The sequence below is a fragment of the Sinocyclocheilus grahami genome, unplaced genomic scaffold (genome assembly GCF_001515645.1).
Source record: "Sinocyclocheilus grahami isolate Dianchi unplaced genomic scaffold, SAMN03320097.WGS_v1.1 scaffold14.1, whole genome shotgun sequence".
NCBI lineage: Eukaryota > Metazoa > Chordata > Actinopteri > Cypriniformes > Cyprinidae > Sinocyclocheilus > Sinocyclocheilus grahami.
In genome coordinates this window covers 1,234,807-1,248,051 of record NW_015505193.1, presented here as the reverse complement: position 1 = coordinate 1,248,051, position 13,245 = coordinate 1,234,807, and the positions used below count along the sequence as shown (strand labels likewise).

The following is a 13,245-nucleotide window of genomic DNA, read 5'->3' as shown; positions in this document are numbered from 1 at the left end:
TAACTAAAACTTAATCTAAACTTAAAATGAGAAACAGAAGGAAAAAAAAACAAATGTAAAATATGAATAAATATTATAATAGTATATAAATAATACAAAAATAACACTGGACAGTTTACACTTCATAAATTGCAAGTATTTTTGTCTGTTTTTGTATTTACTTTCTAGTTAAAATATCTTATTGAAATCTTACTTGAAGCAACACTAAATGAAATATTAAGACGACTTATTCATAGACAAGTGTATTTGTCTAAAATAATAATGATAATAAAAATTAATGCATCTAAATGTTTCCTTGAAAGCCATTAGAATTCCACTGGCGGTTTTCAGTGAACATAAATTTAATGGACATAAATTTTCAGCTCATATATGGCTTAAGAGGACTTCAGAGGCCACAAAATGTACAGACTACATTTAATTGTGCTTTTCATTATATATATTTTTTCACTATAAATTGTTTTTATACTGGAAAAAAAACTGTGTAAACATTATTCAAAATGTCTTTTTTGTGTTCTGTAAAAAAAAAAAAAAAAGAGTTTGGAACGACATGAGAGTGGTTAAATAAAGAGAGAGTGTTCTAGGTTAACAATCCCTTTAACAGGTGTAAACTCGTCTGAGTGTGTGTTGTTCAGACTAGGCTGCGTGTCCCGCTGGAGTACCTGCGTTGGCTAAGTAGGTGGCGTGGTGGTGGAGGGGTCGGGGGGCAAAACTGATGCGGGTGATGATAAGGAGGCGGCGGGGGAGGGAGGGGCGGCTGCTGCTGCTGCTGCTGCTGCTGCTGTTGCTGCTTGCCTCCCTCCCGTGACCTGGTGGGCGTGGAGACGGCCGATTGGATGAGGCGATGGGCGGGGTTGTGCCTGAGGAACGCCTCCACATGGCCACGCCCAGCAGAGTCCACGACGATCACCTTCACGATCTGCTGGCACTGGATCAGGGTGTCGGGGGAGATGGTGAGGGCGGAGCCAGGGGCGGGGCTAGGCAGGACGGCCAGGTGTTGCTGAGCGCTGGGTGGGGCCAGAGTAGAGCTGAGTTGGTACGTTTGGAGCCTGTTGTGAATTGACACCTAGTTTAGAAACAGCCAGAAGCAGGAAGCGTTATCAGCCTGGCCTGCTGCACTCTCACGTCCCTCTGGTGTGGAAACACATGACAAGGCCATGCCACAGAGCATGCAGGCGGCAAAAGACGGCACATCTACATACATACAGTGCGGTCGGAGTGGGTGAAAGCGGCATGTCAGAATTTCTCACAAAATATGATACATTTCATAGCAGTTTTGCTTTTGACAATTATGGTAAAGAAGTCATGTATGATCCCTTAATCAGCAGAAAAACTGCCACAAAGATATGATTCCTGTCTTCATCTCAGCAAGGGTAGAATTATTTCTTCAATTCTCAGCCAATTTTCACATATGAATGTTTCTGAAGACATTATTTCATGCCTAATCTTGATTTCAGTGTTAGAATTATGGCCAGTGACAAAAGAAAATGCAAACATGACCCAGATGTGTTCTGCTACACTTGTGGGAGATTTGCTATATCCAAACGGTGACAGAAAATTACAGATTTTGAGAAAAAAAAAATTTTTTTTTTTTTTGTGGCTTGCTTTGTAAAGTTCTTTGACATTAAATGGAGTATGTGAACATATTTTCCCACTCCGTTGAAGACTGTAATTAAAATTTTATTAAAAAATAAATAAATCTCATTTTGTAAAAACAACAACAGCAACAACAAAAAACTGTATATGATGGAAAGTGAAATTTGTTAAAAAAAATTATATTCAAAATTCAGTCTATTTTTGAATTTATCTAATAATATTTTTATAATATTATTTTAGAAAATATCTAATAATAATAATAGACTGTATCTTTAATATAAATTACAAAACTCAAAGTGTATTTTGTCTTACTGCAATGGCAGATTTTTTTCTTCCAAAAATTAATTTTCTTCTTTTATTTCTTCTTTTTTTAGTGAAAAACAAGTGCAAAAAATCTGCCAGAGCATGCAGGCAAAACACATCATGACTACATACATACAGTGCAGTCGGAGTGAGCGGTGAAAGCGAGCAACGCTGACTTCCTACTTAAACTACCGTGATTTGGATAATTAACTGCTATCTTATGCACTTCCTTTTATTACTGCGCTGCTAATCAGACTGTTATATTTTTATCCGTCTGTAAGAATCATTAAAGTGCCCCTCGAGGGCCTAGAAGCTTGGCAGCGAGGGTCCTTATTGCATGCTGGGCAATTTGCACCTTGTCTTGATAGACCTTGTTTGCATGTGTATACGTGTTATGTGTTTGGCATCTTGTGAAAGAGCATTCGTGTAGCCTGTCTGTCCACAGTAACCACAGCTCGGTCCTTTCATTTCGGCTCTTTTTAATGAAGTATTTGAATTTGAATGACTTCCAGTGCAAGAGCTATTGAAACTATTACAATGGTGTTTCTGGACGTGCATTGCAAATCTTATCTTTGTTATTCTACAAGCAATGACTTTTTTTTCTCTCTGGTAGGCAAGTGTATTTTGAAATGTACACTACCATTCAAATGTCTCTCATGCTCACCAAGACTGCATTTATTTGATCAAAAATACAGTAAAATTGTGAAATATTATTATAATTTAAAGTATATGTTTTCTATTTAAATATATTGTAAAATGTAATTTATTCCTGTGATGGCAGACGGAATTTTCAGCATCATTACTCCAGTCTTCAGTGTCACATGATCCTTCTAATATGCTGATTTGCTGCTCATGAAATATTTTTTATTATTATCAATGTTAAAATCAGCTGTGCTGCTTAATATTTTTGTGTAAACCCTGATACGTTTTTTTTTCTTGATTCTTCAATGAATAGAAAGTTCAAGAGAACAGCATTTATTTGAAATGGAAATCTTTAGAAACATTATAAATGTCTTTGCTGTCACTTTTGATCAATTGAATGCATCTCTACTTAATGAAAGTATTAATTATTTTTTTTACATTTTACTGACCCCAAATTTGAAACAATATTGTACATCTGAATGTAACAGGATATATATTTGGGCTTAATTAGTGCATGGCATCAATGTCTGCATTTCATTGCAATTCCAAAACATTAGCCACAACATTTCCTTTAAAGGCAAAGGCTGTATGTGTGAATGCGCTTATCAGTGTGTCTTACTTAAATACCCTGCCGACATCATTTCCACTAAAGATTTTGACATTTAAAGAACTTCACCACACAACAACAGCAGCTGTATGCAGCATTAAAACAGCAGCCAGCAAAAGCCCGAATGAGAGGCCATAGATTACAGATCACAGCGAGGGGTGGTGGATGGTGTTTTCTGGGGGGCGGCAGTGCTGTTATTGCTCTGCACCAGTGGTGTGTGATTGCAGTGAAGACACCGAGGGCGGGCGTCTCCATTCTGATGGACAACGGGGTCAGAGTGAGCTCAAAAGTCAAAGGGTAAAGGGCAGGGAGTTTGGGGTCGGTGTGGAGGTTATCTCTGATTCTGCAAGGAGATAGTGATGATAACTGAATAGACAATTAAAAACTACAATACGTGCTGTCACCACCTACAATGTTCCCCAAAAATGTGGAAACATTAAAGTATTATACAATTATCATTGAAGGTAATTTTCTTTTTTATTTGATTGATTGATTGACAGAACAACAGACCAAACAGAACACAGTTTAGAGATACTTTATAACCAGCTCTAAACCCCTTAAAATAAAGGTTCTTCATTGGCAGTGATGGTTCCATGAAGGCATCCTCTTTTGAAATTTTATTTTTAAGAGTGTTGTATTTTTCTATGCTTTGAATTTATTTATTTATTTACTTACTTACTTTATTTACTGATTTAAAGAAATAGCTTACCCAAAAATGAAAAAGTGCTCACCCTCAGGCCATATAAGATGTAGAGTTTGTTTCTTCATCAGAACAGATTTGGAGAAATGTAGCATTTCACCAATTGCTCACCAATGGATCCTCTGCAGTGAATGGGTGCCGTCAGAATGAGAGTCCAAACAGCTGATAAAAACATCACAATAATCCACAAGTAATCCACACCACTCCAGTCCATCAGTTAACATCTTGTGTAGGAAAAAGATGATTGTTTGAAATAAACAAATCCATCAAGACGTTTTTAACTTCAAACCGTCTGCTAAAATAGCTGGCATCCAGCCTAGATACGAGTTCCTTAGACACTATATTGCTTTCTCCATTGAAAATGTTGTCTCGTCTGAATCAGGAGAGAAATATGCACAGATCAAGCACTGTTTACAAGTGAAAACAGTCCAAAACATTTTTTTTTATTTGGATGTGAGGAACAACAGGGGATGGACTTTTTCACTGGAGGAAGCGTTATTATGGATTATGAACTCATATTTTGGCCAGCAATGGTTTGAAGATATGAAGGATTTGTTTCTTATAAACAGGCAACTTTTCACTTGAGAAGACATTAATTGCCGGACTGGAGTTGTGTGGATTACTTGTGGATTATTGGGATGTTTTTATCAGCTGTTTGGACTCTCATTCTGACGGCACCCATTCACTGCAGAGGATCCTTTGGTGAGCAAGTGATGGAATGCTACATTTCTCCAAATCTGTTCTGATGAACAAACAAACTCATCTACATCTTGGCTTGAGGGTGAGTACATTTTCAGCAAATTCTCATTTTTAGGTGAACTATTCCTTTAAAAAATATGCTTTCATACTTTGAGTTGTCCCTTATCATTGCAAAGACATCACTAAAAATTACAAAGGTTTATACTGATATGCAAAATCCCACTTTGCCTAGGGCATTCCCAAACTTTTGGAGGACACCGTACATACATGCACAGAGAATCTAAACATAATTTTGCACTGCACTCAGACCACGATTTATTGATACAAACCTCTACTGCATTGCTTCCCGTTTTCTCATAAATATCATCCCCTGCAAGCCACACAAATACACAAGACATCAAAAACAGGCTTATCGTTGTGTATAGCGCGTGTTTGTATGTGTGTGTGTGTGTGTGTGTGTACCTGAAGCAGAACTAAGTCCAGCGTGGATGTCTAGTTGTGTGTCGTTCTTGTTAGTTTGATTTCTCACAACCTGTTGTCTTTCTAGTTCCCCTGAGAACCACATACATAATTCACTTTAATGACAGCCACAACATTCCTCACAACCGTGGCATTCAAACCACTGGGGAATATAGAGAATTCATTACATTTCGAGCTAACCTTTAGGTAATGATAATGAGTTAAAATGTTAGAAATAATGTATAAATTATTTATAGTGCTAATAAACATCTTAAAATTTAGAAAACATGCACTGTTCTATTATATACAGTATTATTTTCCAATTATGTTAAACTGAAAAATCTTTGCATGTTGCTATGTGTTTGCTAGGGTGTTCTTTGTGGTTGCTAAGTGGTGACCTTGCTGGACCAGGTCAAAAGTCTCTAGATTTAATGCTAGTCTGTTTTTTTGTTTTTTTTGGTTTGACAGAACATGGACATCCAGAAACCCAGGGATTTTTTGTTAAATTCTAATTTTAAATAAATGTGACTATCACTACCCTAAAGCGTGTGAACATGAGTAAATGAGCACACAATAACATGCAAAGACACTCACACTCAATCCGTATTTGTTCCATCTCTGCCACCTCTGTGATGCTCTCTCTCAGGTCCTCTACAAACTTGAGCAGCTCCTCTGCGCTCTGAGAGCAGAAACTCACCACCTGCTTCTTCTCTGACGAGAACGGAGACAATATCGTGATTCCATGAGGGTAATCTGTGAAAGAAAACACACATCATATATGTATGACACTGCAAATATTAAACAAGGTTCTGCTCCGTAAGGTTCTGCTTTTTATTATTTAAAAAAGAAATCAAAATTTAAAAAAAAAGGTTGAAATCAAAAAAATAATTGTTGAAATGCATTATAATGTAATTACCTTTAAATATAATAAATATTTTCTTTTTGATTACATAAAAATGGCAGCATATTCACTTCATACTCGAGACATTTCTTTTTTTTGAAGATTATTTCATCAAAACAATCTTTATAGGTTCACTGATTGATTGTTTATATAGAGAGAATCAAAAACATTCATCGTAACCAATGTAGTCTAATTCACAAAGAAATTAAATTCTTCTGAGCTGGTTCTTTTTAGTGAATCAAAAACATACAGTATAGCGCAACCAGTAATCTAACTCTCGAACTACAGATTTTTTTAGTAAATCAAAAACATATAATGCCACCAGTGTAGTCCGATTCTTGAACTAATGAGTCTATTTTATTGAATCAAACACATACAGCGTAACTAGCTGTGACTAGACTTAAATCACTAACTGTTTGTTCATATGACAACATATGGTTGAAGATGTTAAAGATGCACATTACACATTTTGTCAGCAGTAATAAAATACTGCTGACAAAATGTGTAATGTGCTTCAATGTGCAAGATTAGATAGTTTAAAGGTGTCATAGGATGCCCATTTTCCACAAGTTGATATGTTTCTTCTCATTTTAGGGTGGTTGTGTACACACACTGCCAACACACATTTCAGTTCAAACAACTTGTAAAAGTGCATGTAGCATCCGATGACCCCTTTAAATTTAAACAGTTTTTGAAAACGGTCAATTTTACACCTTATATACAGTAGTTACTGTATATAAGTTGTAAATGAACCGTTTTCAAAAACTGTTTAAATTCAAACAATCTCATCTTTTGGCAATGTAATTGCACTTCTTTTTTTCCAAATATGAATTCCTTAAAACTGTTAAGATACTTGAATCATTGAGAAGAATCTCTAGTCATTTGCCTGTTTGTCTATAGCAACAGTTCAGGATAAGTTCAGTACTTAGTGTTAGAGGTTGTTCACGTGTGAGTGATCGTAATGCTGATCTTTGGCTTTGCAAGACCCACTAATAAATGTATTGTTGAGAAGCCAATTGTTCGGTCAGATATCTCACTGTCTCTAATCACCTTTTCACCAAGTGCAAACCGAACCGAAAGGTGATGCACTTTTCACATTTACATGACCTTTATGTATAATTGGTAGAGAACTGACTCACCGTCTTCATTCCCAGAATGCTTTGCTCCACCCTGGTAACATAAGTCACATGATCCTCGTTTGAGCGCAGCTCCCTCTGCTGAATCCGCTCATATATCCCGGCTAGCATCTCCCGTGGAATATCTGCCCCATCATCCACTCCTAAATGTGAATTTAGTTATTTATTACCTTTTAACATTTTAAATACTAATGCAAGAATAGATGAAGTCTTGAAAACTGTGTACAATGTTCTGGATTGCCTGTTCTGTAATAAGAATGAATCTTTTGTTAACAAGGACCAAAGTATATGGAGAAGCTATGGAAAGGCATGGAATCAAAATATTTTAAATAGGTAATAGTGACTTTTTATCTCAGAATTTGGCTATTTTTCTCACAATTGTGACTTCAATCTCATAATTCAGTTATTAATTGTGAAATCTTAACTGAGAATTCTGAGGGAAAAAATCTGAATGATAAAATCATAATTCTGACATTCTAGCAAACGTGAGTTATAAACTTCTCAGAATTGCGAGTTTATATCGCCATTGCAAGTTATTAATTTGCAAAATGTAAACTCAGAATTAAAATTAAATTAGAATTAAAGTCAAAACTATAAACTCACAATTCTGACTTTTAATCAGAATTATGAGTTTACATCTCGCAGTTGTGAGTGATTAACTGCGAAACAAACAACAGTATTAACTGCGAAATGTTAACTTAAAATTCGTAGAAAAAAGTCGATAAACTAAATTCAGAATTTTTTTCTCAGAATTACGAGTTTATTTCTCACAATTGTGAGTTATTCATTGTGAAATTTAAACTGAGAATTCGGAGGAAAAAAGTTTTTTCAGAATCGAAAGTTTTTTTAGCTTGAGGTAGTCAGAATTAAAGTCAGAATTAATAGTCAGAATAAAAAGTCAGACTTAAAAACTTTACGAGTTTATTACTTGCATTTGTGAGATATCAACTTGCAATTGCAAGAAAAAAGTCTGAATTGTGAGAGAAAAAGTTTAATATTTAAATTTTTATTCCGTGGAAAAAATAAGCTTCCATAAAAAGCAGAAGTGTCACTGTGTAATTTTTCTGAAGTGAGGATTTATTTGGCTTATGGAAAAGTCCCATCATAAACCAGAGCTCGACTAATAGCATGCTCTGATTTTGTTCCAATCCCCATGTCTTTTCATCTCACTTTAAAGTGCGGCTCTCTTATAGCATGTGTTTGTTATATCTGCGGAAAGTAGGCAACAGATCAAAAACTGTTTGATCAGAGACCAGGAATCGGTCCAAGAAACACACACACTCATACTGCCTACGCTCCTAGGAGATCAAAATGTCTCTTTTGATTGCAAATTTAAACATGAAGATGGAAAGTTGATTCAAACTGGCAATATTTAAAATCAAATATCCAATCTCTGACCTCAAAACACCAACAGGCCTCCGGTGTTAATTAACAACACGCATAAACACACCTCGTAGATTACGAATGAAGTCTTCCAGATGCATCTTGCGCTCTAGTTTGATGTTGGGACTGTACATGTCTGTGTTCAGCAGCACGATGGCGAAGGCCAGGATGAAGATGGTGTCTGGGTTATGAAACTGCTGCACCACGTCAGGGTTACACATACAATACCTCTGACTGAAAGAAAGTACAACATTAATGCACATTATAGTCAATGTTCTGCACCTAATGGATAAAATGACCATAGTTCATTTGGAAAATTGCATGTGTGTCTAGGAAATGACACTTCATTTCCAGCACTGTCGTGTATGATTCTCACCTGAATGCTTCAATGAGTCTCTCGACTTTTTGAGCTTCTCCTTGCACTCGCACATGAGCCTGAAACTTCCTCAAAGCTTCATCCAGCTCCAGCATGGAGAAATCCATCTCATCCACCACACAGCTGAGAGAGAGAGACCACATAAAACTCGTAAATGTGCTCGGTTTAAATTAAGAGCCCAATTTATGAGGCTCCAGCACTGTAAGAAATGAAAATGGGGTATTATTACCTTCAGTGGTTGGTTCTTAAATAAGAACCCCCAATCCTGAATATGTGGTTATATTCGTGCATTGGTTAATATAAGCTAATGCAGCCAGGTTAATTCAGTTATATTAACTCTAACTCTTTCGAAACAAGAATATAATTTTAGAATATGTTAATTAATACTTCAGTTTAATAATATTTCTGACAGTATTTTTACATTTAGATTTACATTGTATTGGCAGTCACAAATCTGGCTTATTTTTTTTGCATTGTCTTGATAATTCCTTATATGTGGCCCTGGACCACAAAACCAGTCATAAGGGTAAATTTTTCGAAATTGAGATGTATACATCATCTGAAAGATGAATAAATAAGCTTTCCATTGATGTATGGTTTGTTAGGATAGGACAATATTTGTCCGAGATACAACTATTTGAACATCTGGAATCTGAGGGTGCAAAAAAATCAAAATATTGAGAAAATCGCCTTTAAAGTTGTCCAAATGAAGTTCTTAGCGATGCATATTACTAATCAAAATTGAAGTTTTAATATATTTACAGTAGGAAATTTACAAAATATCTTCATGGAACATGATCTTTACTTAATATCCTAATGATTTTTGACATTAAAAAAAAGTAATAATTTTTACCCATACAATGTATTTTTGGCTGTTGCTACAAATATACCCCAGCGACTGTCAACTGTGTACATATGTTATTTGTTTATTGTTTATATTGTGTGTATATTTATTTATTAATTAAAGGGTTTATGTATTCATTATTATTAGTAGTATTTGTTTTAAAAGCGATAAACGATTAACAACATAAATATCATTTTATGTATGTGTTTATTTAATTAAAATATATTACTTTTTTTACTATATTTATAAATTTAGCAAAACATAAATGTATACTATATTTAACTATATTACATTTTGTCTGTTGTGTTTATATATTTATTTTATATTTATATTTTTTTATTATCCGTGTCTTGTTTTTGTTGTTGTTCCAGTGCATCGGAAGCTTCTTTTCTCACCAAGGAAAACATACTGTAACTATGCTGTAAATTCAACTATTATTATTTATTTTTTCAGGGCTTATTATAAATGTTTTATATGACTTAGATTTTTTGTCTCATCAGACAGAGGATGTGTAATTGTCTGCAAAATGACTATGATACAGAGAAAAGTAGAGTGCATAAAATTGTATGAAGACACAACTCACTCTAACACATCTCTGTTGAACTGCCTCTTGCTGTTACCCAGGAACTCTCCTATCATCTGTCGACTCAAACCCTTCCTCTGCAACAGGAAGTGAGCCACACCAATGGCTGTGTCTGGAATAAAGCCCCTGGAGATCAGGAACTGGATACCTTTGTCTGGATTTCTGCAGGAAGATCATGAAAGATGTAGGTAACTCATTTTTCTCAAGAAGCTAGAGATAACACTTACCAATGTTGCATTAATGTTGTTGTACATTTTCATATTTATTTATTCATTTATTGTACACTATCGATTTAAAGTTTGGAATCATTACGATTTTTTTTTTACTTAAAATTTTTTTGTTTTGTTTTGTTTTCAATTTGCATTCATTCTGGGCCTGTGAAAGTTATTATGAATTGTTTCTAGGAGTGCGTGTGCGCAGGGTCACGTGTATATGTGTGTTAAGAAAAATATTCATAGCTACAAACTTGCAGTATTTACATGCAGATTATTCTTTCCACGTTAGCTCACATCTTGTCAACATTCTGTTCCAGAGACACAATCGTCCATATGTGCATCACAATGTCTATATCAAAACAGGACTGAGCAGCTTATATTTATGTTTATGCTGACTACTCTTCAAAAGTCTGGGGTCAGTATTTTTTTTTTTTTTTAATTAATACTTTTATTCAGCAAGAATGCATTCAATTGATCAAAAGTGACAGTAATGACATTTATAATGTTACAAAAGATGTCTATTTCAAATACATTTTTTATTTTATTTTTATTCAGAATTCGGCTTTGCATCAGAGGAATAAATTTATATTAATAAAATATATATTATATCATTAATATATTTTATCATTTATATGAAAACAGAAAACTGTTGTTTTAAATAATAATATTTTACTGTTTTTCTGTCATTTCAGTCAAATAAATGCAGTCTTGGTGAGCAAAAGAGACCTACTGTACTTACCCCAATCATTGAAAGTACAACAGTCCATGGCATTTGAGACGTAAAATTAAGCCAATAATGACATTTAAACACCTTTCTCTTAAAGATTAAGATGAAATGTAGAAATTATATTTCATAGCCCACGAGTTTAGACAGTTAAACAAATTTATACAATTTGCCACTCAAAATTGCTACTAATTATGTAACGGTAATCACAGAAAACCACATATTAACCTTAAACCTATTTCTCTCAAAAAATAAATAAAAAATGAATGATTCACTCAGATCTTTGGGGCATGAAATCGTAAAGCTACAGAAGCGAAAGAGCCTGTTTAATCTGGAAAATTATCACTTAAAACCAAATTCCGATTTTTAGCACAAGATACTTTCAAACTTAATTTTTTAAGATACTTTCACTTTTTGACCCCAAACATGCTACACGCCACTTACTCTTTGTGAGCAAATAGCTGAAACACAAAATTCCCTCATACATCCTGACAGAAACCTTATAAAAGCATCAGTGTCCCTTAGTCACAGCCTGAGTAAAACCGTGTGTGTGTGAGTGGATCACCTGGTTACCTTGGCAACCTTGGTGCTACTCACGTCAAGCATGTCAAAGTGAATCTGATCTGAGATTTCAATTGAGTGCTGATGCACTCTGAAGCCTCTGACGATTGGCTTTATTCTCTCTCTGTGTGTGTGTGTGTGTGTGTGTGTGTGTGTGTGTGTGTGTGTGTGGTTGTCTGAAAGAGATACACACACAAAATGGAGCAGAGAAAGAGCTTCACAATCACCCCTGAGGGAGTATAATATAGTCTTCTTGAGTATTTGTGTGTGTATACGTGAGCAAGCGTGTGTATTTGTCAGAGTGTATCAGCAGGTATAATGAAAATGCACTCAACTTTTTAGTCATGGGCAAACTGACCCTGCAAACAAAAGCTCTTTTCTTTAGGATTAGTAATTTGAGCAATTCTATAATATGTTTGCTTGCTTGTTTGTAAGGCCTATAAAACCTTTAAAACATAAAGTTCTTTCAGAACTTTCAAACAAGGTTTTGATAAGCCAAAATTTAAAGTTTACCTTGACAAACTTTGCATTTCTAGTTAAATATGACAGTTATATTAATTTCTTCTAATCCCTTTATGAATCAGTTTTCCTCGTATGATAGTAAGATTTGCAGTATTCTTTTTTTTTTTGTAACTAAAACTACTGATTTTTTTTTCAGTAACTAAAATAAAATATAACTTACAAATTAGAAATGTTGCTTTGGCAACTAAATTCATTTTAAAGTACTAAAACTAAAACATAAAAATAAATTAAAGCTATATAGAAGTATATAAAAATTAATAAAACGTCAAAGCAACAAAAAAAGAAAGAAACTAAAATTAAAATTAAAATGACCACAATATTAAAATTACTAAAACTGAAATAAAAATAAAGCCATATAGAAATATGGCGGGGGGGGGATAAAATGTCAAAGCAACAAAAAATACTAAAAGTGAATCTAAAATTAAAATAATAACTTAAATTGAAAGCTAATTCAATTTTAAAGGGGTCATATGACGTTGCTAAAAAGAACATTATTTTGTGTATTTGGTGTAATGAAATGTGTTTATGCGGTTTAAGGTTCAAAAAACACATTATTTTCCACATACTGTACATTATTGTTTCTCCTCTATGCCCCGCCTTTCTGAAACATGTCGATTTTTACAAAGCTCATCGGTCTGAAAAAGTGAGGTGTGCTCTGATTGGCCAGCTATCCAGTGTGTTGTGATTGGCCGAATACCTCAAGCGTGTGACGGAAATGTTATGCCCCTTACCATACTGTGATGCCCTGTGTCCTGGCGCGACAAGACAAAAACAATAAAACCCAATATAAACGAGGCATTTGTTGCATCCAGTGGGGACACAATTACTGATTATAATGACTTATACTGTTTTATGCGTTGCGTCGCGTATCGTGCCGCGTAAACATAAAACCATGTCTGCATTTGTGATCGGAGAAATGACAAACAACAAGCGCTACTCCACACTGCCCAAAACTCGTGTTTGAATCATCAGTGGCAAATTCTTTAAATATAAAAAA

At 34.7% G+C, this 13,245-nt stretch overlaps 1 protein-coding gene across 1 annotated transcript in view; it reads right to left on the bottom strand.

The window, feature by feature from the left end:
* Positions 1 to 527: 527 nt before the first annotated feature.
* Positions 528 to 13,245, bottom strand: part of iqsec3b (IQ motif and Sec7 domain ArfGEF 3b) — a 22,525-nt gene continuing 9,807 nt past the window's right edge. Inside the window, exons 6-13 of the mRNA XM_016292607.1 lie at positions 10,227 to 10,388; positions 8,800 to 8,922; positions 8,491 to 8,657; positions 7,040 to 7,183; positions 5,598 to 5,756; positions 5,007 to 5,096; positions 4,874 to 4,914; positions 528 to 1,063 (exon numbers count right to left, since the gene is read on the bottom strand). Of these exons, the coding sequence (XP_016148093.1) occupies positions 629 to 1,063; positions 4,874 to 4,914; positions 5,007 to 5,096; positions 5,598 to 5,756; positions 7,040 to 7,183; positions 8,491 to 8,657; positions 8,800 to 8,922; positions 10,227 to 10,388 (1,321 nt within the window). The 3' untranslated portion in view covers positions 528 to 628. The remainder of the gene's footprint in view (positions 1,064 to 4,873; positions 4,915 to 5,006; positions 5,097 to 5,597; positions 5,757 to 7,039; positions 7,184 to 8,490; positions 8,658 to 8,799; positions 8,923 to 10,226; positions 10,389 to 13,245) is intronic.